This window comes from Symsagittifera roscoffensis, chromosome 1, assembly GCF_963678635.1.
Source record: "Symsagittifera roscoffensis chromosome 1, txSymRosc1.1, whole genome shotgun sequence".
Lineage (NCBI taxonomy): Eukaryota > Metazoa > Xenacoelomorpha > Acoela > Convolutidae > Symsagittifera > Symsagittifera roscoffensis.
In genome coordinates this window covers 74,461,666-74,489,093 of record NC_087062.1, presented here as the reverse complement: position 1 = coordinate 74,489,093, position 27,428 = coordinate 74,461,666, and the positions used below count along the sequence as shown (strand labels likewise).

Sequence of the window (27,428 nt, the reverse complement as noted above, 5' to 3'; positions counted from 1 at the left end):
CCGCCTTCGTTCTTTTTGCACCATTTCCTCTTTCTTAATCGGAGAGCTTTATTTGTCTTTCTTTCCGCCAACGACTATGAACTAAACTAAATAAATCAAAAGTCAAACCAAACCGCACTAAATTTTGCGTGAAAAAATTTCAAGACTTTTCCTGAAAAAAACCTAGGCAACATATATGTGTCTTCACTATGTTCAATGACACTTAAAATTCATTCTCATTTTTGCGTCAATTGCACTTTCGTAAATTGAGAGCGTTATTTGCTTTCCATTGATAAATGAATTGGATTCAATTTAAGAAATTCAAAGTCGAGCGTGAGCGAGAGCAACTTCTAAAAACAAAACAAAATTTTTCGTGAAAAACAAGATAAAAACAACTATGCGTCTTGACTTCACTCTTTGACACTAAATAACCTTGTGGTAATGTCGAAAATGCAGTGTCTCGAATATTTAGATACAACAGCTTGGCGGCAGCGACCAAAAAGTTTTCCCTTGGTGTCTAACATAAAATTTAAGTTTGAACTTTTTTGATTGAATAATTGGCGTTGAACTAAATCTTTAAGCTAGCTATTATACGAAACTATTAGAAACAATTTAATAAAACGTCTTTTTTTAAATTTTGCAGCGGATCTTCCACGAGATGAAAACAATCACATCAGCAAACTTCAATTTCTGAACAAAGCTTTTTGATACAAGTGTCTTTTGATGCAAGAATCAGACTTAATTGAAATGATAAATCAGCAAACTCGAAACAGTTTATCAGTTTTGGTCAATTTGGTAACTCTTACTTTGATCAATTTTTTCACTCGACCTTTCATTTCTGGAACTGACTTGGTTGGTCGAAGAATGGCTGTTTGAGTTATTTCGGTCCTGATAATTGAAAAATTTGTTCAAGCGTCGTTCACGCATCTCTAACGTCAAAGCGTCTTCTTCTTCTTTGGGAATCAGTTTGTATCTGTTCAAGAACGGCTGAAGTGTTACAATAAAAGTAGGATACTCCACTATAGTTTTTCCAACAAGAAAATCGCCGAGTGTTTTTGACGTGTCGACAACAAAATAACGCTTCTGCGAACCAACTAACTCATTGGACATCACAACTCGAATCTGATCCAGGTTCATAAAGTATTTCTTCAGTGATTGTCTAAACAAAAAGATACCTGAACAATAATTAAACAGCCAGTTATAGCAGTCACATTGAAAACTTTCGGATGAGTAGAACAAAAATTAATCAAATACAACTATAGCCAGTTCAAATTTTTTTTGCAGTTTTTTGAAGTTTTTGATTCAAAAAGGCGCTAAAATGCTTTAAAAAATTTAGTCAAGTAAAACTACGTTATTACGTTTAAATTAAGCTATTGTAAGCTTTTAAGCCATTAAAAAAAGCTATTGTAAGCCTGTTCGCTAGCTTAATTCGCTCGAATCAAGACGAAAAACCAAAAAAAATCAAACCGGTTTTACTCGACTTTGAAAAAATTTTGGAGATTTTTTATTGTTGTTCAAATCACGACTGTGAGGGCATTAATATGATATATCACTCAACTCTTTCCGATGATTATTTGTAGTAGCTGATTTTGCATGGAAAACAAAAAAAAAAGACTAAAATTTAAAACACCCGAATACAAAGTTCCTCCCCATTTTTCAAATGGTCGGAACAACAATTCAAGGAAATTTTAAAAATCAGCGTTTTTCTTTCGCCTTTCAAATAACAACTATCGCTGTAGAGCTTTCCAAGTTCGAGAAACTTAATTAACTCAAAAACGCAATTGTCAAACCACCGAACTATAAAATTGAGCGTGAACAAACTTATAGAATTTTTCCCAAAATACAAAAAAAAACACTCTACATAAAGGAAAGTCACTTCGTTCATTAAAACGTAACCAAACTAAGCCTGAGATACACAGCACTCGAGATGCAGAAAAAAAAGAAATAATTTACCAAACCACCAATTGCTGGAAAAGAGTAAATAAACCCAGAAATAGAAAAAACTGATTATTATGAAGTCGACTTGAATGCTAATTAAAAATTAGCATTATTTTCAACAAAAATTTTGAACTACATTTTTTTCAGTGGGATTTCAATTTTCATCATGCCGAAAACTATTCGAACTAAAACACGGAGACTTCAAAATTATTTCAAATCTTAGTCAAATTTCACATCAAATTACACTTACTAGCGCTCAAGCTCAAACTTTAGTCTTTATTATCAAACAAAAAATTGGTCAACATCTATGGGAACATTTACACTCACCTTATAGCATCAGTTGATTGGTCCAGTGAAAGGTATGCATCCAAGGCAGATTGGATCACTCGTTTGTCATCCACCAGTTTGTCCGTGTATGTCACATCCGAAAGAGGAAACTGCCAGTCGATCTAACAAACAACTTTTGTTTATAACACCAGTGTTAAACATTAACAATACCAGCCGGTTGCGGTGAAAATAGCATTTAATGATAAAAACCTGTTTTAATTTGCAAAAAAATTGGCTACATTAAACGTAGCTTCACACCACTTGATATACAACACAAACATGACATGAGATCACAACGGCGATATAATATAAGCCGCAATTTTTACGAAATCCAAAAAAAAAATTTCCCAATGACTTATTCTTCAAAAGAGATAAGAGATAGTTTCATAGCAGCTCGAGTCTCAGGGTTTTTTACTGGTTTTTTCCCACTCCACTAAAATCCATGATTTGCATTTTCCGAGACTTCCGATGCATGTAAAGATCGATTCTAAGATATTATGTAGTCGGCTATAAAGATCAGAGGAGTTAAGAAAAAATCATTAGAAAAATATGTAGCAAGGAATTTCTTAACAGTTTTCGCAAATTATATCGGAGTTGCACCATTCTGAGCTTCTTGCAGAGCAACCGACTAATGAGGTGAAATATTAAATTCCTTTGGCGAGATTCGAGCAGCAGTGAAACACTTCGATTCTTTATCCTAATGCTGCGAAAAAAAAAATTACGCTAACTAGTCTTTTAGACTAATTTAGAGGGAAGAGCGTTTAATTTTTCTCGCTTAAGTTTGACGAACTGAATTATGGTTTAAATTGAAATAAAGAAAAATTTCGATCGAAATAGCTGCTGTACTTGTATAGTACCTTCCAATTGAGAGAGTCGCTTCTGCGGTTAAACATTGAGGAGTTGGTGTGTCGTTTCTGCATGCCCAGAGAGAGGAACTTCAGTTTGATTCCTCTTTTAAACGCCCCTCGTCTCAGATAGTCCACCACTACCGGATACATCTGGTTAGAGTGCACTATGCGGTTATACTAAACAAGACAAACAGTATATTCTGTTCATCAATTCAATTTCCAAAAAATAAAACCTAGGATGGTTGCACAGCCAAATAAAAATGAGCTTCAAGTCAGTAGGATTGGTGTCAAGCTCAAAATGCTTATTGCTACACAAAAAAAAAACTTTTTTGAGACAATTTATAATCAAAACGGTAAGGCTTTTAAAATGTTTCCAATAATTTAGAAAGCATTCCAAGCTGAGCAGATAAACCTTGCCTTAGTCATGAAACTTAAGATTTTGATTGCAGAGCGACAATGAATGTTTCACCTTTTTGCCGTACAAACTTCGCTCGACCTGTTCTAGAAAGCGATAATCGCTTAGCAAATCTGACTGGTTGAACTCATTTGTAGCAATGAAATGAGCAATTGGGCGCTTGCCATCACAGACGAGTTTCTCCTTGTGTTTTTGGACACAAGTCAGACTGCATGAAGGGTTCTTGCATCCTGGACATCTGTATTTGGCATGCGATTCTCCACAGGTGGAGCAGAAAGATTGTGAAACAGCCGGCATTTTACACTGATTTGCCAAAACTGACGAAAACAAAACCTCAAAACATCTGAAAGCACAAGAAAAGAAACGTCATCCAAACTAAAAAAAAAACAATGACCCTTATTAACAAGTAATATTGCTCTTATCTTAAAGAAACAATCCTAGGAAAAACCATTTTGATTACACTTTGAGAAGAATTAGTTCGCATTAAGTCCACTTCTCTTTAAACTATTGCTTCGATTGCTCTATAAACCATTGCATAGATTTTTGCAAAATTTTTGACTACAAGGAAATTCTCATTAAAAGATGTCTGTACCATACTATGAAACAAGATCATACTAATGTACCTCATTTATAATATCGTCGCATCCTTAAATTTTAGAAAATAATCCTTCGAATGTCAAAGCACATTCTATCAAAAAGCAGTTAAGGTGCCTGCCACCAATATTTGCGACTTAAGTTTTTAAAAAAATAGTCGTACTATAACACTAACGCTCCCCAAAGGTTGCTAGAGTAATAACGAAGCAAACTCAATATCTTGTAAGAAAGATGGTATACAGGAAAAGAAGTTCAGTTCCCGATTACAAGACATTTGCTGTCGCAAATATAATTAATATACTCAAAAGTCGATTCATTTTAAGCACAGCTCTGATTTCAACTCATGTTAGTATTTCAATAAAAAGTAATCTCATTTCAGTTCTACTGAGTACAAAAAAAAATAAAAAAGTTAAATTAAGGTGAAATCAATCGGTCTTTTATAAACAACTGAACAATAAATTCAAGAGAGACACGATACGCATAAGAACACGTTTCATTACCAACATCGACGAGTTTTCTCTAGCTAGATGAAGCGCTTTTTTCGCTCAACTTTCTTGGGGTGAGTTATGGAATACATAATTCCATACAAGATAAGGAACGGTATTTTTCTATCCAGATAAATCTTCGTAGTCGAATCTTCCCTGGTCGTATATTTGAGCAATAATCGGTCTGCCTGCAAAGTAGCGCCCGTTCATCGCTTGAACAGCTGACTCAGCTCCCGAAGGCTCAGTAAAGGAGACGAATATTTTCACAATTGTAGGCGCATCGTCCTCAACCCCCTGAAATTACGCACACACTTTGAAAAAAAATTAGAGCATGAGAATTAACAATGGGCGAATTTTCTATACATTGAAACATAACTATTATCAAACATAACTCCAAAAGATATATCTCCCTACTTAATCCTAGAAACAACTTTTTTATGAATAGTATAAGCTACTAGAAATCAACATTTTATAGATACAAAAACATGTGCCACAATTACAGCTTAAACATTTACTGCACAAGAAGCGGTCAAAATCAGTTTTTAATCGAAATATTACAGAAATACGATTTTACGATCTGGTAACTCACTAACGCTCATGATTCACACAGAGGCGAAGCTAAGCTTCGCACCAGTTGCGATAGAACAAAAAAGCAGTCAGGTCGACAAACTCGAAAAAACTAGATCTATCAAAATGAATAGGGCTAGTTTTGAAACAGAAAACAAGACAAAAATATGTGAAATTCGCATCAAAAAAATTAATGAGCAATAACAAAGCCTAAAACATTTAGAGGAAACTCTTTTAAGTCACCCTCACCCTCAAAACTCACACACATAAAAAAAACTTTTTTTCGCACACCGGAGAGAGAATGTTTAGCTGAGAAACGGTCGCGTTGTTCTTTTTACGTTCGCTAAACAAACTTTCTAAATCTTTCGCCTTCAAAATTCAAAATGGCCTTATTGCAAAAGCTTTCTTCAACCGATTTAAATAATGGAAATTCTATTCAATCTCTATTAGAACAATTAATTATACGAGTTGATACCCAACAAAATGAGATTATCGGGTTACGGGAAGAAAATGACAGGCTATTAAATGACAATTACGACTACGAACTGGAAAAACGAGTTACCAAATTGGAGAGGTATTCATCTTACATGTGTTTAACTTTTCATGGAATATCTGACGGGGTGAGTATCCAGTACACTCCATTGTGAGGATTTGAAGGTCAGTTCAAATTTTCATTGAGCCCCAGGATATCGCAGCGTGCCACTATCTGCCCGGAAAAAAGGTAAAAATCGACCAATTATTACAAAGTTTTTTATAACCATCAAAGAGATGCGGTTTGTAACAAAAGATTTGATTTATGGGACGAGTGGACGGGGGGTAAAGTTCATGTTAATGAAAGGTTAGCTGAAAAGGACGGATATTTTCAACTATTGTAGACGAGAAACAAATCTCTTGACGTCAACGCATAAAAACAAAGTACAAATCAAGATACCAAATAGTGATACTAAATGGAAATCAGTTGAAAATCAAAAAGAAGTCGATGTATTTATGGCAAATGATATTAGCTCGCACAGTGCAAGTCATAATGTCCCCACCAGTGGCCAAAGAGACTTTTGTGTGCCTGATTATTCCCAAATCAACAAAAATTATGTTTCACTGAATTTTCTGAAAAGTTTCACTGAATTTTCTGAAAACATCACTGAGCGATCATTATGCTTTAGTTGCACCTATAGCAACTTTTTTAGAAGACACCCAGTTTATGGATATTCAATGGCGAAGTTCCAAATTTTTGCAAAAAGAAGACAATGTTTTGAAGTTTTTGTTTGTTATTGACCAAAAAATTAAAAGAATCGCGGAGAAGATATTGATTTGACAAACACATGTTTGGAAGTATTCGATCGGTTCTCTCCCTTCCGAAAATTTTCAAGGCGTTATCGAAAACGAGGATAACCCCAGATATTATAAAAATGTGCAAGAAAAGAGACTCATTATATGCAAAAATGGTTTAAAAAAAACCCAACACAACAAAAAATCCTTCTAGTTTTGTAATTTTAAAAACTGATGGACACGAAATCAACAAAATCATCACTGCCCCAAAAACCAAAATCTTCTTGTGGTCATGATGGGCTTTCAACAAAAATGGTTAAACTGTGTGCACCGGTTATCTCTATTTTCTTGTCGAAAATTTTCAACAAACGTGTTGATAGTGTTATTTTCCCGACTCATGCAGAATTGCCAAAATTATTGCTATTTTCAAAGATGGAAGCAAACAAAATGGTAGCAACTATCGACCTATTAGCCTACTGACGTTCTTCAGCAAAACCTTTGAGAAGTTACTAAAAAAAGAATGTTGTCTTTCTTCAAAAACACAATACTATTATACCAGAGCAATTTGGTTTTCGTGAAAAACATTCTTGCATCCATGCATTGGCAAGGGTAACTGAATTTATGAGAAAGACAATAGACCAAAAATATGTGGGATTAGCACTTTTCATAGACTTGGAGAAGGCATTTGACACAGTTGACCACTCAATTCTTTTGGAAAAATTAAATGCATACGGTTTTCGAGGCAAATTAATGATCTCATTTCTTAAAGTTATTTAACAAATAGACAGCAATACGTAGAAAATACGAAGGGTAGATACTCTAAAAAACCATTAGATTGTGGGGTGCCCCAGGGATCTGTTCTTGGTCCACTTTTTTTCTTACTATATCTCATTGATATAAACAAAATCGTAACAAAGACTGAAATAAGCCTTTTTGCTGATGATACTGCCATTCTTGCATCTTTCCCAACGTCGAGAACATCCGATGATTTTAAGAATGATTTAGGGAAAACAGATGAATGGTGCATTCGTAAAAAATTGTCAATCAGCTCTACAAATGTAAAATTTTACCTTATGGTAAACCTTGTCTTGATACAAAATTTACACTGGGAGGTGAAAATGTTAGTTTTACTAAATGTTTCAAATATTTAGGTGTTATTTCAAATCGATCATCAACTTAGATTTAACGAGCATGTTATTATTGTCTGCAAAAAATTAGCAAGATTTAATGGGATCATGTACAAAGGCCGGTGTGTATTTTCAAAATAAATGTTACTAAGGTTTTATTTAGCTTATGTGCTACCAATAATATCATATGGTCTTCTAATATATGGTAGTACTATCAAAACAAATCTGGAAAAAGTTTATTAATTTCAGAAAAAGATACTGCGAACAATTTTCTTTTAACGAAAATTTGAACATATTACTTAGAAATTTAATGAACTTGGTTTAGAAACAGTTCATGAAATCTATTTAAATCAATTGTTCAAAGAGACAATTTTCCAATACCTGAAAAGTTCTCCATTAGACTATCTAAAAATTAATAAATTTTGTTATCGAAGAAGTACACGTTCTACCTCAAATGGAATGATTCCCTTTTACCGCTGCAAAACAAAAATGATGAAAAATTCTTTCTTAAAAAATTGTGAAATGCTTCAGCTTTTTGATGTCAAATAGGCTTCTTCCAGATAACATTGAAACTTACTCTGATGAGAAACTGTCTAAAAATTTTTAAGAAAGACTACATTATTGATAAAGTACAGCTGATCGACAATTTTTTTAAATTAGCATGAACTGATCTTTGTCGTTCCTCAATTGTAATAGTTATCCGTGGGGGTACCCTGATGCAGTGAATGATTTTGCACATTGTACTTTCTTCATTGTATCGAATAAACGATCGAACGACGCAATATGATGCCACTCCGCCGATATAGTACAGGCCGAGTCTTATTCGGCCGAAAAAAAAATAGAAAAGTCGATAAAAATTAAAAACTACTTTAAAGTTATTGAGTCCCCCCTCAGCCTCAAAATACACACAGTGAAAAAAAACTTCTTTGCTCGCCGAACGACGCAATATGAGGCCACAAAAAAAATGTAGGCCCAAACTTATTAGGCCAAAAAAAGGAAAAATAAAAACAATGCCGAAATCAATTCACAAAACTTAAATACTCATTAAGTTCCCTCCATTAAATACACAAAAAAAATTATTAAGTCCCCTCCAACCTTCAACACTCTTATGCACAAAACATCGCTCGTCAAAACACGCAAAATGTGGCCAATAGGCCGATACAATAAAGGCCGAAACCCATCAAACCGAAAAAGAGGGGAAAAAACAAAACAGCCAAAAAAAATGATCATGAAAAATTAGATCGATAATTTCTCTAAAGATTTTAGCAACTTGTGCGACCCAGAGGTGAGCAAAAATCTACGTTTTACGTGGAACGACTCAACATTAGCTCAGTAAGCCGATAAAAAACAAGCCAAAAACATTTGGGCAGCAAAAAAAGTACGAAGACAAGAAATTACTAACAGCCGAAGTAAACTTAAAAGTTCTCAAATCCCCCTCACCCTCAAAACACATACACAGAACAAAACTTTTTCACTCGTCGAACGACACAAAAAAAGTGACAACAAATAAATGAAATTATAACAAAATTAAAAACGATAGTTGGTTCAATTACAAACAGGACAGATATTGAAAACCCCATCAAGCACAATATCTCTAGCGACAACTTATTTGCTAGAGAGATAAGGAAATGAGTCCAGATCGAAAGGCCATGGGTCCTTCAAGGCAATGAGTCCTGTGAACAAAGTTGTTTACCGGAAAAAAGTCTAATAACCGATTGCAATATGTCTTAGCTCAAAGGTAACAAAAGCTCTATTAACAAACATACCAGGAGAGTATTTCGAAAGATGTAACCATTTTGAAGAACAAACAATTCTTTTTCATGGTTAGTATTATTTCAGTTTAATTAAATTAAAAAAATTATTGTCTTATCGGTCTCAAAAATAATACCGAAACAGAACAGGTGAATAAGGCAACAGAAATTAAGCCGACTCCGAATACGATACAAGTCTACTGAAAATTTTGAACAAACAAATTTAGAAGGAAAAAACTCGACATCAGCAAAAAACTATATCGAAACTCGATACACAATAACTACAACACAGAGGCAAAGCTCAAAGCTGCGCGTCGCAAACACTAGCCAGAACACAAAATGGCAGCTTTATAAAGTAAAATAAAAAAAATAGAAATTAGCCTCGAATTAATATAACTTTGCTACGTATTGGCTTCGAACCTGCGATCTCGACAATTGGGGTCTCACACTCTGCCCTCTCGGCCACGAACGCTTAGCAATTAGCAAACACTAGTCACAAACGAAGCAGCTACATTTGCTAATTAATTGCCAATGCGATGCAGCAAAAGTGGCAGCAAATACGAATAGACGCAATTTTGCATGTAATTATTTGTAATATAACAAACTGCAGGCATTCACCATAACTTTGCATGTAAGAAATTAGAAAGCAACAAGCCAAATTGAGGTAAAAAATGTGAATTTCAAAAAATTGCGAAAAATATTGGGTTGAAATTTTTTTATCATTGTTGTTTATATTAAATCGCTTTTTTCGGTTCATTTGATGATTTAAAAATGCATCAACGGTGTTAACCTTTTACTAATCGAATGTCAACGCACATGCTAACAAAAAATCGTAGACGTGCGTGCCACCAATATTTGCGACTTATGTTGGAAAAAAGAATAGTCGCACTATTTAAGTATGCTCATTAAACTTCACTAGTGTAATAATACATAGATTGGTTAGAACTCTTGATATAGCATTTACCAATAGTTACAAGTGGGCAGAAGTTAAAATCGAGTTTTCAAAAAATATAGAGCATGTCAGAAGTGATTATATTGAGTTATAACCGAGGTGGTTAACTCATAGAGTAATTTCGGATAGGGTACACCGTCTGCTCGTCACGCTATCTTATTTTCGGCCGGATAGATTCGTGCAAGTTCTTAGTCTAATACCGATCCTAATCTTACTCTTATACTATCTAGTCTCAGGTTGTTTAACTAGTCTCTGCTAGGCTCAATAGATCTAGGGTATACTGGTTTATTGCGGCTGCTGAAGTTCGCTTGGAGAGTCAACTAATTTCTAAGTTAAATTCAAATCTCTCTGGTGCTGAAATTACAAGTAATTTCAGCACTTACAAATAAGTGGGTTGTTAGTTAGATGGATCATGATTGGTTAATATTAAATACTTTACAGTGGTAAAATATCTAATTTATCCAATCATAAAATGTAGTTTAGATCAGGTTCCACCCATCCGGGTTTTACAGAGTTTTTTAGAATAGTCTTTCTGCAATTCAAAGGATGGATGATGGACGTTGGTTTTTGGCGAACATCATAATTCTTCTGGGTTCTCTTGTCAGAGAAGTTCCAGGTTCAATCGCTGTGTCTTCTCATGACAACGACTGGGTTTTCGCAACAAACTCAAATCTGATTTCAGAATGGTTGGCTATGTCAGGTTTTTCTGTTCCATGTAGAGAACTTCTTTTGGGTTGACCTTGTCTGGGAATGGCGTGGAGATTGTGCGTGGAGGGGATGCCTGGTTACTCGGATCTGTACGTATACTTGAACATCGAGGTGGTCATTGGTCTAGTTCAATGAAGTCCTTTTCTGCGAAGTCAAGTCGTACTCTAAATCCTTTGAGTTGTGATTGTGGGCGGCATATTGATTGTGGTTGGCCATTCTTTTTCGAGTGTAGTGGGGTCATTTTGTCTTTGGATGTTCGTCTTTGGTGTTGTATGCTGATCTATATACTGCAAGGTATAATTTACATTTTATAAAAATTTTATTAGTTTGGTGTTTTAATTATAATTTTGGTTAGTTGTTTTCACAAAAGCTTTTTGTTTTAGTTCTGTTATTTTGAAGAGTTACTCACCCTTGAGTACCTCTTATTAAAAATAGAAGTGTGGTCACAAAGCGTGGATGTAGCGCGGTGGGTTAGGCCGGCTATAGAGCATGCTCAGGACGTCCTCTCTGGTGGGTTAGGCCAGGAGTGGGAGTATGATTTCGTGCGGTTTCTGTGAGGGGTCCTGTTGTGTGATAACGTTTTATGTTGGGTTTATTGTGGTTTTTCTTATATTTCGTTGGTTGTGTCCTTTTTTCAAAAATCAAATTGTTTTTGGTATGGGTTTGTCTTTCGACTTTGTTGTGTTTTATTATTTCTTTCTTAGACTTTATAATAGTCTTCAAAAGAATAAATTATCCAGTTTTAAACTGGGTTAATCCGGTTTGGGTACCGTTGGTTTCCTTTTCTTAGTCATGCTGTTATTCTATGTGTTGTGGTGTTTAGTAAGCTGCGTTGGTTAGTTTTGTTTAGTATATAATTCCTTTCCAACCGGGTTAAAGGAAAGTTTGAAACTTGTTATCGTGTGTTAGAGTTGTTGAGTGTGAAAGCTTGAAACTGAAATTCATTATTTAAACAATTCTTCGTGGGCGAGCTGTGCGAGTTTGGATAGAATTTTTGTGCGAGTGAATGGAAATATCAAAAGGTTAGTACTGCATTTTCGTCTTATCAATTTGCTACATAGAATTTCAATTTTACTGCTAGTTTTGGGGAAAAATTAAGTTACAAATTTTCATCATTATTAGAATTACTGCTTTTAGGGAAATAATTTATAAATTAAATTACTACATTGGTATGAACTTTATTTAATTTAGCTGGTGCAAAAGATTATTACAGTTTTGAACAATTTGAAGAAGTTTTCTATTTTTTATTTTTCTTTTGTGTATTTTGCAGATGATCGTGAGATGAAGACTAAAAATCTAAATAAAACATGGATAAAGAATGGTTAGTGTTTTATTTTAATTTATTAGTTAAGAATATGAGAATTTATACTTACCTGTTAGTCGTCGGGGAAAAAACCGTGGGGGAAGATGTCGTGGATTATGTCGGAATTTGTTAGTAACTTTGCTAATATGCGAATGATGTTTTTAGTTTGAAGCAGTGGCCAAAGCAATTGAAGTGCTTTAATGGTTTTTACTTCTTCAGTGCCAACTGCAAAATCATAAGGTGTGTTTTGGATGAGTTTATATAATTTGTGGTTATATTTAGTGTTGTGGATGAATTCTAATATGGGGATTTCTATTTGTTGAACAAATTCATGTGGGATAAGGAAGGGTCTGGATTCTTCTGCGTTGAAGGTCTTCGTGATGGGACAAAAAATATACATTTGGGTTATGGGATCATAATTGCGAAGAATACCGTGAAGGTTAGTATCTTTGATGCAATATGTGAAGTTAAGAAAAAATGGTGAAGTGTACTTAGAGTTAATAAATTGAAATCGGTGGTGTGGTTGTCTTGATGGAGTGTGTAGATCAAAGTGATTTTGTATGAAGCGATAATATGTATATGTGTGGGTTTGTTTAGTGCGTAACATAATGTCGTGTGAGCAGTGCAAATCTCTTTCATGTGGTGCAAGGAAATGAAAGGTTAGTGAAAATAATTGAAATTTTTCTTTAAAACTTTCGTAAGCTTGTGTGTCGGTTAGTGCTTCAGAAATGATGTGGTCGAATTTGCGATCAAATATATTGAGTGTAAATACATAAGGTGTTTTGATGAAAAATTTTTCTGTGATTTGTGGGTTAGCGAAACGGTCATCATCTAAAAATTGGTCTTGGTTAGTTCGGATGATGTTGTGATCGTAATATTCTAGCGTGTATTCGTTAGCTCGGGGTGCAGTGTATGTTTTTAGTGACTTTTTATATCCTATATAAGTAAATTGTCTATGTGATAATGGTGTGGTGAGTCGATATAGCATATCTTTATTTCTTTCTATATCGATGTGAGTATTAGATAAAGGTAGGCAAAGGGGGTTAGTAAAATGATAATATGATGTCCATTGAAGTGTAGGCATTAAAACGTGTTCATCTACAAAACTGCGTGTGTTGTTAGTGTCGTTAGGGGTGTTTAAAGTATACTGTGGAAATGAAGGTAGGGTGATGGCTAAAAAATCTTTCGTGTTAGTGTGATTTGGATGATTAATATATTCACGGGCTGTTCCTGGTTTTGTTGGAAATGGATGGTTCGGGAATTTTCTTTTAAAAGTGCGATAAGCTCTATTAGTGCTATTTGATGACTCGGTGGATGTGGAGGATGGTGCTAATGATGCGGTATAAGCTGAAGAGGGTGTAGGGGTAGGTGGGTTTGATGATTCTATTGTGGATGAAATCTGATTTATAGTGGAATGTTCAAGGTGGAAGGGTTGTTGTTGTAGGGTGATAAAATTATCTAGTTCCTGGGAGATTTGGGGAGTATCTGGAGAATTGGATGATCGGTCTGAATGAAATGAAGAGTAGGTTGGGGTGACTTGTGAAGCATAAGAGGGTGTAGAAATCGATGGGAGTGGGTTATTTGGCGGGATTGGTTGAAAAGGGGGTTTTGAAAAAACTGAGGAGTTGGTTTGAAAATTATTGGATGGAGATGGTTCAGAGTCTGCAAATTTGTCAGGGGTTTCAATATCTGGGACCTATTGCACCAGATGAGTTATAACCGAGGTGGTTAACTCATAGAGTAATTTCGGATAGGGTACACCGTCTGCTCGTCACGCTATCTTATTTTCGGCCGGATAGATTCGTGCAACTTCTTAGTCTAATACCGATCCTAATCTTACTCTTATACTATCTAGTCTCAGGTTGTTTAACTAGTCTCTGCTAGGCTCAATAGATCTAGGGTATACTGGTTTATTGCGGCTGCTGAAGTTCGCTTGGAGAGTCAACTAATTTCTAAGTTAAATTCAAATCTCTCTGGTGCTGAAATTACAAGTAATTTCAGCACTTACAAATAAGTGGGTTGTTAGTTAGATGGATCATGATTGGTTAATATTAAATACTTTACAGTGGTAAAATATCTAATTTATCCAATCATAAAATGTAGTTTAGATCAGGTTCCAATATTACTGGAAGTACCATTGTATCGGTGTCAGTGATTATAACACTTTACAAATGATGCAAGTGATTTTGTTGAGCTAATTCTTTGCCTGAAAAAGTCTATATTTCGATTTGATAATGCTTGCCATAATGATTTTGAAACTGAAAAAAATATATATATATATACCTGTTGTTCTTGATATATCAGCACCTTGGACACCTTGCCATATTTAGAACACTCCTCTGTAATCTCATCCTCCAGGTACTCATCTATCTCATCCACAGTCACCATATTACGTAACACTATAGTTCTCGATCTGGTCTCACGCATTAGCTTCTGCATCAACCGCTGTCTGGCTCCCCCTCCCGAAATACTTATCTCCTCCTGGGCACTGAGTGACGTCGAAAACTCAGCTTCCATTTCTGGCTGCGGCTCAGGCTGTTTCTGAATCAGCTCCTGTTTAGGCGGAATGTATTGCTGCATTGGTTGTTGTGGATCAGGAGCCTGATCGGAAGGTGTAGGTACAGTGATTACGGGAACAACTGTTTCCCCTAAAAAACAAGGAATTGAATCGCCATAAAATGAACTTATTAGGCAATTATTTGAATAACAGCCTTAAAACGCTGGATACGTCAGATAAAAGTTGCTTTTTTAACTTACTACTAACATGATTCAAAAGCTGTGGCCTAGCAACCACGAATACGAAAATTTGGATCAACTGAAATTGCAAACAATTTAATTTCAGATATCATCACATAAAATTATCTTAAAGCCGCTTCAGTCTTTACAGAAAACTCTTATCGAAATTAGTAGAGGTTCTGGTTACATCCGCTTACAATAGAGGTTCTGCTTACAGATGCAAGTTCTGCTTACATCCCAGTTTCGTTTGAAACCGTGCTATTTAAACTTCTTATTTATATGTGTTCATGATTAATAGGAGCAAAAAGTAATTGAGTGTGCAGCAAAAACTAATATTCAACTAGCGTGTACCGCACCTCCGGTGCTTCGAATTTTCAACAACTCAAAAAAATACTGTTCTTTGAGTGTAATCTGACAGCACCCAATTACAGGATTCGTAATTAAAAATTTTGCAAAGTTCTTTATTCAAGTTTTTTATACAAATTTTGAAGAACCATAAAACTTTGGTAAAATTTATACAAATTCTTCGAAAAATTTAAAATGACTTGAGCAGTCGCATTTGGACGCAAGATTTACAACTCCTGAGAGTAACTTCAAATTTTGTAAAATTTTTAGTTCGATTTTTTAATTCAAATTTTGAAAAAACCATTAAAATTTGTGACATTTTTATATCTAAGTATATAATGTATTAAGAAACGTCACATCTGGAAAACTGAAAGCAATTGAGCAGTCCCATTTAGACGCAAGATTTGCAACTCCTGAGAATACTCTTACAGTGCCCAACCACAATGTTGGGCAATTCAAATTTTGAGAAACTTCACCTTATTGAAAACCAGAAAAAAATCACAACTCGAAAACTACCAAAGTTTGAGCAATTCTCTTTGATGGCAAAATTCGCAATCTTTGAAAGTACACAACTACAGGGCTGGGAATTTTACTGTAACAATAACAAATTATTTTGTAATTTTGAGTTTTCCGAAAATTTAAAAAAACAATCACTAAAATCGTCGTATCTCTTATACAAAAATGATTTGGGTATTCTTAATTGGAGGTCAAATTTACGACCCCTGAGATTACTCTGACAGCCCCCCCCCCCCAACTACAGCTTAGGAATTTCGAACTTTCAAAAAAAATTAAATTAATTTTCATGAAATATTTTTTAAATCACAAAAAAGGTCATATCTCGAAAACTGCAAGATTTTGAGCAGTCCTATTTGGAGGCAAAATTCACAGTCCTAATGGGAGGCAAAAATCCTAACTCCTGAGAGTACCCAGACAGAGCCTCACTACAGAGATGGTAATTTCAAGTTTTGTGAAATTTTTGTTTGATCTAATTTTTCTGAAAAATTTTGAAAAAATCCAAAAAAAACGTCATATCTCGAAAACTACAACGATTGGAATAGCCATAATCAAAGGCAAACTTCGCAACCCCAGAAAGTACTCTCACAATATCCAACTACAGGCTTGAAATTCAACTTTTTGGATTTTTTTAAAATCTAAATTTTTGAAAAAATCATAAAAAACGTCATATCTCGAAAACTACAACGACTTGAGAAGTGGGAATTTGAGGCAAGATTCGCAACCCCCCATATTACCCTGGGGGTTGCAACACATGCTAAAATAATACGTTGAAAAAGCTTAAACATGGCGAGATAGTGAAGCCCGCATTTAAATATATAATAGATAGATAGATAATAGATGGAAGTTCAAAAATTAGGCGACGGGTAGACAGACATTATCAAATTAATTTAAAAAGCAGGTATACAGACAGACAGACTTAATTTCGCCTCGAAAACAAATACTGACAAATTAATGACCTTGTGAAAAACTAAATGAAAAATTTTCTTAAGCATTGCAATATATGCTATATATGATGAAAAAATTCTTTCGTTAAACATGCAAAATTATTAGGCTTAAACATGGGAGATAGCTGTCACTCACATTTAAATATAGTATAGATAGATAGATTGACAAACCGTAGTTAATGGTGTTGCCAGTCGTCAAGTCAGGAACCACGAAGTCCTGCAGAGCATCAGTATCCACCTCAGGAACCATATCTTGTTCTTCCTTCATTCTTTCTTGCTGCTTGATGACCTTCAAGGACATTCCTGGAGGAACCAGGTCGTTCAGATCCGAAAGATCAACTCCTACTTCGTCGAGACATTCCTGAGCTATGACTGTAAATTGTTGGCTTTGCAATGCTTCTGAAATACCGCAATAGTTAGCTGCGGCCTGACGAGCAGTTTTAATAGACTGGGCCAACTGCTCATCGGGTGTCAAAATTGCAGGGCCAAGGAAGCTCAGTAGGGGGTCCGGAGGAGTAATCGCCTTACCGACTCTAAGCAATTGACCTCCTAAATCGAACATGTTCATCCCTGCTATGGCGTCATTGCATGCTTTATGTGAGTCGTACTCTATGAAGGCGTATCCTTTATGCGGACAGTGATCTTCGTCTAGTTTTCGAGGCATATTTATATTCACAATATTTCCGAAGCTCTCGAATACACTTCTGACGTCGTTTTCATTCAGAGCGGGATGCAGTGAGGAAACGAAGATTCGGCTATAGTTTTTAGACTCCTCAATGATTTGCTCGATGATCGGCATAGCTTGTGGCATATTGGAAGGTCGGCCCACCTTAATTGTTCTCCCTCCCAACATTGCATTGTTCATCTGCTCAAGAGCGAGTTGTGCTGCTTCGGGTATGTCATACTCAAGGAAACAGAAACCTTTATGTCTACCTAATAAAAACAAAACATAATTAAATATTAAATTATTCCAAAAAAAACTTCGTCCATAAGTAGGTCTAAACTGAGGCAATTAAAGTCTCTTCACAACAAGAATAGACTGATGATTTGCAAGTAGGATAGAATGTTATAGTAGCAGCCAAATTTGTTAACCTTTATCTTTTCGTTTTTCTCTGAGGAATTTCGCGTGGAATTGAATGACAATAATCAGTTGATCTATATATATGACTAATATTTCCAGTCGCAATCATTCACTCAGGAATCGGAACCGTCCAAAGCAAAAGATGCAGCTCAAATCACGACTAAAAGGGCTTCTATGTAACTCATTTCGAATAACTAATGCTTGCTGTACTTATTTCAATCATACTCATTGATTTTACAGGACAATTAAGACCGCTCGAATAGACAGTTTATGTAGTGTTAAATCTACATTGGTAAAGTCTGCACAAATAATAGTAGCAATGAAACGCCGTTTAAAACGGCTAGTTGATTTATAGAAGATAGACTTCCAGTGAAAACAAGTTCAGAGATTTATACCTGTAACATTATCCCAAGTCATGCAGACACTTTTAAGAGGTCCAAACGGTGAGAACATCCCAGACACTGCATCTTCGTTTGCCTCATAGTAGACTGATCCAATGTAGATTCGACACATGAGACTCATGGCTCTCTCCTTGTTTGCGGCGAGTTGCAGACTCTGAACACGTTGTTGTTGATGAACCATGCTCTGTTTCATAATAACATTTTTCAAACTCAATTCAATTGCATACTTTTTTGCTTTGTAAAGGGCTGTTTTCTGTGATTCACTGAGAGGTTTACGTTCTAAAACACCAGAGCCGGGTATTGCTTTGCCAGTTTGAGCCAGCTGCAAAATAACTTGATCGGCTTCCGTAAAATGAATGCCAGGGTCATTAGTGGTATGACGTTGTCCACTTGTATCATAGTAAACGCCCGTTTTAACTGTAACCGATTGTTTTGCTTTCTCTAACTCCACATTCTGACGTTGTTGGCTAATGTGTGATGACAAACTTGCCAGATCCATTTCTTCTGAAAACTAACAGTAGGTCGTTTTGGTCGAAAAATTTTTCTTCATACGATTAAGCAAGGATTAGCGTTGGCATGAAATCAAGTATACCAGCTTGTAACGCACCTCCGGTGCTTCAAATAGGGCATTTAACGTGAAAACAGCTTGTATACAAAATAAATGAAAAAAAAAACAACTAAAGGAATGCAATCATAAGAAGAGACGGGCGCGTTTTAAAAAAAATGAACAAAAAAATTCTAAATGAAATGTTTATAAACTAAAGTGGTCAAATCTCTGAAGCTACTGGGTTTCAAATACTGGATTTCAGAATAGCTGATAGCATTCAAATAAACTCCCCATATTTAACAAATTCATTGGCAAAATCACTGAATTCATGAATGAGACATTTGTTGAACTTAGTTCTTTTTTATTTAAAACAGCAGACTTTTTTCTTAGTTTAAATGATAGTTCAATGAAAACTTTTGAAAAATCAGACAAAAAACCTCAATTTCAGCAAAGTGAACAATTCGAGCTATAAAATTGGGGTGTAGGCCAAATCTGTAAGTGATGGTAGTAACCTGACTTCACTCCACGAATGCGTGGACAATTTCAAATTTAGAAAAAAATTTGGAACTTAAAAGTCAATTTTTTTTCAAAAATCATGAAAAATTAATCAGAATTCATACCTAGGAAATTTAAAAGCGTTGGGCAGTCATGTTTGGGGTCTATAAAAACTTCCTGAGAATGCTTCAGCAGCATCCCATCAAAACTTTGTGAACTAACGTTGTTAAATTTTGAAAAGATTTAGTTTTTGAAAAGGTATGAAAAATCATAAAAAATGGCTATCTCGCAAACAAAGATTATTTAAGCAGTCCAAAAAAAATTGCAGCCTCTGTAAGTACCTTGAGATCACCCATTTTAGGGTTAGGAATTCAAAATTTCGCATAATTCTTTCAAATCAAAATTTTTGAAAACTTTTTAAGAATTATTGAAAAAACGTCATGTCTTGGAAACTTAAATGATTTCAGCAGTCATTTTTGGAGGGAAATTTGCAATGTCTGAGAGCAACTTGACAGAACCTGCTACTAAAGGACTGGTAATATCAACTTTTGTTAAGTTTTTAACGCATCTAAGTTGTGAAAAAATAAATTAAAAAACCTTAAAAAACTTCCTATGTCGGTAATTAAAAAGATCTAAGCAGTCAGATTTTGAGACAAGAGTTGCAACCCCTGAGAGAACCCTGACGGCACCCCACTACAGATATAGCTTAAAGTTGCAAAAATTCTTTCGTTAAACATGCAATAATAATACTTTGAAAAAGGTTACACATGGTGAGATAGTGAAACCCGCATTTAAATATATAACTAGCGAGTACCGCACATCCGGTGCTTCAAAATTTCAACAACTCAAAAACTATTCATTGAGTTAACTCTGACAGCACCCAATTACAGGGTTCGTAATTAAAAATTTTACAAATTTTTTTATTCAAGTTTTTTATACAAATTTTGAAGAACGATAAAATTTTATGAAGTTTTATACAAGTTCTTCAAAAAAATCAAATTGAACTAAGGCATTTCACATCTGGGAACTGTGAGCAATTGAGCAGTCGCATTTGGACGCAAGATTTGCAACTCCTGAGAGTACCCTTACAGTACCCAACTACACCGTTGGGAAATTCAAATTTTGAGAAACTTCACCTTGAGTTTTCTAAAAGAGGTATTTTTTTTTGAAAACGAAAAAAAAAAACCAAATTTCGAACACTATCAAAATTTGAAAAGTCTTTTTTGATGGCAATATTCGCAGTTTTTGAAAGCACGCAACTACAGGGTTGGGAATTTCACTTTAACGAAATATTTTGTCATTTGAGTTTTCTGAAAATTTCTAAAAAAAAAAATCACAAAAATCATCTTATCCTGAAAAAAATTGATTTGGGCATTCTTAATAGAAGGCCAAATTTGCAACCCCTGAGATTACTCTGACAGCCCATCAACTACAGGTTAAGAACTTCAAACTTTGGAAAAAAAACATGAAAATTTTTTTGAAAAATCACAGAAAACGTCATATCTGGAAAACTGCAAGATTTTGAGCAGTCCTATTCAGAGGCAAGATTCGCAACCTCCTTAGATTACCCTCACAGATTCCAATAACAGGACTGAGATCTTCAAAGTTTTGGAATTTTTTAACATTTCAGTTTTTTTGAAAATTTCTGAGAAAATCGTTTAAAAAAATGATATCTCGAAAACTACAAGGATTTGAGCAGTCATAATTGGCGGCGAAATTCACAACTCCTGAGAGTACCCTGACGGCGGCTCACTACAGAGATGGTAACTTCAAGTTTTGTGAAATTTGTTATATCTAATTTTTCTGAAAAATTTGAAAAAATTCAAAAAAAAACGTCATATCTCGAAAACTACAAAGATTTGAGCAGACATAATTTTTTTGAAAAAACCTCGAAAATTGCCTATCTCGTAAACTAAAAAAATTTGGTTATTCACATTTGGAGGCCAGAATCGCAAAACCTGGGAAACCTCTGACAATATCCTACTATTGGGTTGCTAACTTCAAACTTGGAATAAACACTGAAACTAAATTGGAAAATCGAAAAAAAAACAACCATTTCAATTTATGATATAGCTTAAACGTGAACAAATTTTTTTGTTAAACATGCAAAAATAATACGTTGGAAAAGCTTAAACATGGCGAGATAGTGAAGCCCGCATTCAAAGAACTAATAGACAATATCCTACTATTGGGTTGCTAATTTCAAACTTCGAATAAACACTGAAATTAAACTGGAAGATTATACGATATAGCTTAAACGTGAACAACTTTATTTGTTAAATATGCAAAAATAATACGTTGGAAAAGCTTAAACATGGCGAGATAGTGAAGCCCGCATTTAAAGAAATAATAGATAGATAGATAATAAATAATAGACAGATAATAGATGAAAATTGAAAAAATTAAGCGACGGGTAGACAGACATAATCAAATTAATTTAAAAAGCAGGTATACAGACAGACAGACTTAATTTGGCCTCGAAAAAAAATACTGAAAAATTAATGACTTTGCGAAAAACAAATTGGAAAACTTTCTAAAGCATTGCAATATATGATATAGCTTAAACATGAAAAAAATCGTTCGTTAAACATGCAAAATTATTATGCTTAAACATGGGAGATAGCTGTCACTCCATTTAAATATAGTATAGATATAGATAGATAGACATAGATAGATAAATCGCTTTTTCTTGCAAACACCTGCTAACACATCATTTTTCTTCGATCAAATCTGTTTTACCCACAACCACCTAGCTTGAATTTAAAACTCAAACAGAGCTAAAAAGTTACTCTGAATATGTAACATCGTTCACATGATTGACATATGAAGCGAAGAAACGTCTGCACTTTAGCCGTTGGGCTCTAGCAGTTCTTGTGCTTCATTCAATCAATGAACACGGCACATTGGAACCTTTACAGCTTGAGGCTGCCACCAAATTATAACCCCCACTAGTACGAAAATGAGTAACACCCCTTAGTTTATAGATCTCAAAAAGAAAAACTTCAAAATGTGTGAAAAAATATCGAATAAAAAAAACTAAATTTGGAAAAATTTCAAACTAAAAAAAACCACCAGAGAAACACAATCATCAGAATTAAATAAGAATTCATTTACGGAGTGGCTAGTGAGCAACAAAAGTTGGTTAGACGCATGTTGAGCCGAAATTGCTGTTTATAAATCCACACAAATAAATAGTTACCAGAAAAATTTTTTTGAGCGCTTAAAATTAAAGCTTGAAGCTTTTACATCTCACCACTACTCCATCTTGAAATATACATAACTGAAATTCAATTTTTGTTCTTCAAACTCGTAAACGGTTGCCTGCAGAAAAGACTATTCTAAATAACTGAACAACAAATTGACCAACAACCTAAGAACTTGAAATTTGAAACTGGAAATAAAAGACGAGGGTTGAATTTGTGGAAAACCCAATTACGGCAACAGAAAGTGAATCGGACTGATTAAAACAAGCCAATCTTCTATCTTTCTATGTGAGAAGCTTTCTTAACCTTGATAGAAAAATGATCTTCTCCCACTCTCTATAAAAAAAATCAACTACGACATCATATCAGTGAAGTAAATTATGACTAAAACATAATAACCGAAAACTTTCGAAAACTAATTGCAAAGATATGAGCTGCAAATAATGAATACGAAAAAGTGAGGATACTAGAAAAAAGTGAAGATACTAATCAACAACCTTGCTCTGATCATAAGCCAACAAGAACAAGTTTTCATGCAAGCCAAAATCCAGTCGTAATTTTAGCCTTAACAAAATATGACCTCCATCTTCCTGAGCTATAGCATTGTTGATTTTTAGTCAAACAAATACAAATAGAGTTAAGACACTATCAAAAAAAAACATTGGATCTCAAAACAAGCTTCCTTCTTATTTACGGGAAAAGCAAAAAAGCGACATGACCCAACCCACACATCCCAAGAGTGGTCAAAATGAAACGATCAGAAAAATTGAATGACCTTTTCGACTATGATCTTGGTTGTTTCAAAGCCGAGGTTCTTCATATTACAAAAGTATTTATCATCAATTTTTAAACTGCAAACGATTTAATTTCAGATATCATCACATAAAATTATCTAAAAGCCGCTTCAGTCTTTACAGAAAACTCTTAACGAATTTAGTAGAGGTTCTGGTTACATCCGCTTACAATAGAGGTTCTGCTTACAGATGCAAGTTCTGCTTACATCCCAGTTTCGTTTGAAACCGTGCTATTTAAACTTCTTATTTATGTGTTCATGATTAATAGGAGCAAAAAGTAATATTCAACTAGCGTGTACCGCACCTCCGGTGCTTCGAATTTTCAACAACTCAAAAAAACTGTTCTTTGAAAGCAATCTGACAGCACATAATTGCAGGGTTCGTAATTAAAAATTTTGCAACGTTTTTTATTCAAGTTTTTTATACAAATTTTGAAGAACCATAAAATTTAGGTAAAATTTATACAAGTTCTTCGAAAAATTTAAAACGACTTGAGCAGTCGCATTTGGACGCAAGATTTACAACTCCTGAGAGTAACTTCAAATTTTGTAAAATTTTTAATTCGATTTTTTAATTCAAATTTTGAAAAAACCATTAAAATTTGTGACATTTTTATATCTAAGTATATAATGTATTAAGAAACGTCACATCTGGAAAACTGAAAGCAATTGAGCAGTCCCATTTAGACGCAAGATTTGCAACTCCTGAGAGTACTCTTACAGTGCCCAACCACAATGTTGGGCAATTCAAATTTTGAGAAACTTCACCTTATTGAAAACCAGAAAAAAATCACATCTCGAAAACTACCAAAGTTTGAGCAATTTTCTTTGATGGCAAAATTCGCAATCTTTGAAAGTACACAACTACAGGGTTGAGAATTTTACTGTAACAATAACAAATTATTTTGTAATTTTGAGTTTTCCGAAAATTAAAAAAAAAATCACAAAAATCGTCGTATCTCTAATACAAAAATGATTTGGGTATTCTTAATTGGAGGTCAAATTTACGACCCCTGAGATTACTCTGACAGCCCCCCCCCCAACTACAGCTTAGGAATTTCGAACTTTCAAAAAAAAATTTAATTAATTTTCATGAAATTTTTTTTAAATCACAAAAAAGGTCATACCTGGAAAACTGCAAGATTTTGAGCAGTCCTATTTGGAGGCAAAATTCACAGTCCTAATGGGAGGCAAAAATCCTAACTCCTGAGAGTACCCAGACAGAGCCTCACTACAGAGATGGTTATTTCAAGTTTTGTGAAATTTTTGTTTGATCTAATTTTTCTGAAAAATTTTGAAAAATCCAAAAAAAAACGTCATATCTCGAAAACTACAACGATTGGAATAGCCATAATCAAAGGCAAATTTCGCAACACCAGAAAGTACTCTCACAATATCCAACTACAGGCTTGAGATTCAACTTTTTGGATTTTTTTAAAATCTAAGTTTTTGAAAAAATCATAAAAAACGTCATATCTCGAAAACTACAAGGACTTGAGAAGTGGGAATTTGAGGCAAGATTCGCAACCCCTCAGATTACCCTGGGGGTTGCAACACATGCAAAAATAATACGTTGAAAAAGCTTAAATATGGCGAGATAGTGAAGCCCGCATTTAAATATATAATAGATAGATAGATAATAGATGAAAGTTCAAAAATTAGGCGACGGGTAGACACACATTATCAAATTAATTTAAAAAGCAGGTATACAGACAGAAAGACTTAATTTCGCCTCGAAAACAAATACTGACAAATTAATGACCTTGTGAAAAACTAAATGAAAAATTTTCTTAAGCATTGCAATATATGCTATAGCTTAAACATGAAAAAATTCTTTCGTTAAACATGCAAAACTATCAGGCTTAAACATGGGAGATAGCTGTCACTCGCATTTAAATATAGTATAGATAGATAGATTGACAAACCGTAGTTAATGGTGTTGCCACTCGTCAAGTCAGGAACCACGAAGTCCTGCAGAGCATCAGTATCCACCTCAGGAACCATATCTTGTTCTTCCTTCATCCTTTCTTGCTGCTTGATGACCTTCAAGGACATTCCTGGAGGAACCAGGTCGTTCAAATCCGAAAGATCAACTCCTACTTCGTCGAGACATTCCTGAGCTATGACTGTAAATTGTTGGCTTTGCAATGCTTCTGAAATACCGCAATAGTTAGCTGCGGCCTGACGAGCAGTTTTAATAGACTGGGCCAACTGCTCATCGGGTGTCAAAATTGCAGGACCTAGGAAGCTCAGTAGGGGGTCCGGAGGAGTAATCGCCTTACCGACTCTAAGCAATTGACCTCCTAAATCGAACATGTTCATCCCTGCTATGGCGTCATTGCATGCTTTATGTGAGTCGTACTCTATGAAGGCGTATCCTTTATGCGGACAGTGATCTTCGTCTAGTTTTCGAGGCATATTTATATTCACAATATTTCCGAAGCTCTCGAATACACTTCTGACGTCGTTTTCATTCAGAGCGGGATGCAGTGAGGAAACGAAAATTCGGCTATAGTTTTTAGACTCCTCAATGATTTGCTCGATGATCGGCATAGCTTGTGGCATATTAGAAGGTCGGCCCACCTTAATTGTTCTCCCTCCCAACATTGCATTGTTCATCTACTCAAGAGCGAGTTGTGCTGCTTCGGGTATGTCATACTCAAGGAAACAGAAACCTTTATGTCTACCTAATAAAAACAAAACATAATTAAATATTAAATTATTCCAAAAAAAACTTCGTCCATAAGTAGGTCTAAACTGAGGCAATTAAAGTCTCTTCACAACAAGAATAGACTGATGATTTGCAAGTAGGATAGAATGTTATAGTAGCAGCCAAATTTGTTAACCTTTATCTTTTCGTTTTTCTCTGAGGAATTTCGCGTGGAATTGAATGACAATAATCAGTTGATCTATATATATGACTAATATTTCCAGTCGCAATCATTCACTCAGGAATCGGAACCGTCCAAAGCAAAAGATGCAGCTCAAATCACGACTAAAAGGGCTTCTATGTAACTCATTTCGAATAACTAATGCTTGCTGTACTTATTTCAATCATACTCATTGATTTTACAGGACAATTAAGACCGCTCGAATAGACAGTTTATGTAGTGTTAAATCTACATTGGTAAAGTCTGCACAAATAATAGTAGCAATGAAACGCCGTTTAAAACGGCTAGTTGATTTATAGAAGATAGACTTCCAGTGAAAACAAGTTCAGAGATTTATACCTGTAACATTATCCCAAGTCATGCAGACACTTTTAAGAGGTCCAAACGGTGAGAACATCCCAGACACTGCATCTTCGTTTGCCTCATAGTAGACTGATCCAATGTAGATTCGACACATGAGACTCATGGCTCTCTCCTTGTTTGCGGCGAGTTGCAGACTCTGAACACGTTGTTGTTGATGAACCATGCTCTGTTTCATAATAACATTTTTCAAACTCAATTCAATTGCATACTTTTTTGCTTTGTAAAGGGCTGTTTTCTGTGATTCACTGAGAGGTTTACGTTCTAAAACACCAGAGCCGGGTATTGCTTTGCCAGTTTGAGCCAGCTGCAAAATAACCGGATCGGCTTCCGTAAAATGAATGCCAGGGTCATTAGTGGTATGACGTTGTCCACTTGTATCATAGTAAACGCCCGTTTTAACTGTAAACGATTGTTTTGCTTTCTCTAACTCCACATTCTGACGTTGTTGGCTAATGTGTGATGACAAACTTGCCAGATCCATTTCTTCTGAAAACTAACAGTAGGTCGTTTCGGTCGAAAAATTTTTCTTCATACGATTAAGCAAGGATTAGCGTTGGCATGAAATCAAGTATACCAGCTTGTAACGCACCTCCGGTGCTTCAAATAGGGCATTTAACGTGAAAACAGCTTGTATACAAAATAAATGAAAAAAAAACAACTAAAGGAATGCAATCATAAGAAGAGAAGGGACGGGCGCGTTTTTAAAAAAATGAACAAAAAAATTCTAAATGAAATGTTTATAAACTAAAGTGGTCAAATCTCTGAAGCTACTGGGTTTCAAATACTGGATTTCAGAATAGCTGATAGCATTCAAATAAACTCCCCATATTTAACAAATTCATTGGCAAAATCA

The 27,428-nt window shown here is 34.9% G+C and overlaps 4 protein-coding genes across 4 annotated transcripts; all 4 read right to left on the bottom strand.

Moving 5' to 3' along the window:
* Positions 1-647: 647 nt before the first annotated feature.
* Positions 648-3,888, bottom strand: LOC134857021 (box C/D snoRNA protein 1-like). The gene is made up of 4 exons (XM_063873349.1): positions 3,562-3,888; positions 3,102-3,269; positions 2,245-2,366; positions 648-1,138 (listed from the first exon to the last, which is right to left on the bottom strand). The coding sequence occupies exons 1-4, from the start codon at positions 3,802-3,804 to the stop codon at positions 757-759; spliced, it is 915 nt and encodes a 304-aa protein (XP_063729419.1). The 5' UTR covers positions 3,805-3,888; the 3' UTR covers positions 648-756.
* A 609-nt stretch (positions 3,889-4,497) lies between these two features.
* Positions 4,498-18,791, bottom strand: LOC134848781 (poly(U)-binding-splicing factor PUF60-like). Its single transcript, XM_063866295.1, has 4 exons — positions 18,278-18,791; positions 16,973-17,734; positions 14,544-14,908; positions 4,498-4,880 (listed from the first exon to the last, which is right to left on the bottom strand). The coding sequence occupies exons 1-4, from the start codon at positions 18,780-18,782 to the stop codon at positions 4,710-4,712; spliced, it is 1,803 nt and encodes a 600-aa protein (XP_063722365.1). The 5' UTR covers positions 18,783-18,791; the 3' UTR covers positions 4,498-4,709.
* Positions 18,792-24,637: 5,846 nt separating this feature from the next.
* LOC134839828 (poly(U)-binding-splicing factor PUF60-B-like) lies at positions 24,638-25,886 on the bottom strand. Its single transcript, XM_063855455.1, has 2 exons — positions 25,247-25,886; positions 24,638-24,651 (listed from the first exon to the last, which is right to left on the bottom strand). Exons 1-2 carry the CDS (start codon positions 25,884-25,886, stop codon positions 24,638-24,640), a joined length of 654 nt encoding a protein of 217 aa, XP_063711525.1.
* Positions 25,771-27,065, bottom strand: LOC134848791 (poly(U)-binding-splicing factor PUF60-B-like). The gene is made up of 2 exons (XM_063866305.1): positions 26,552-27,065; positions 25,771-26,008 (listed from the first exon to the last, which is right to left on the bottom strand). The coding sequence occupies exons 1-2, from the start codon at positions 27,054-27,056 to the stop codon at positions 25,941-25,943; spliced, it is 573 nt and encodes a 190-aa protein (XP_063722375.1). The 5' UTR covers positions 27,057-27,065; the 3' UTR covers positions 25,771-25,940.
* Positions 27,066-27,428: the final 363 nt, after the last annotated feature.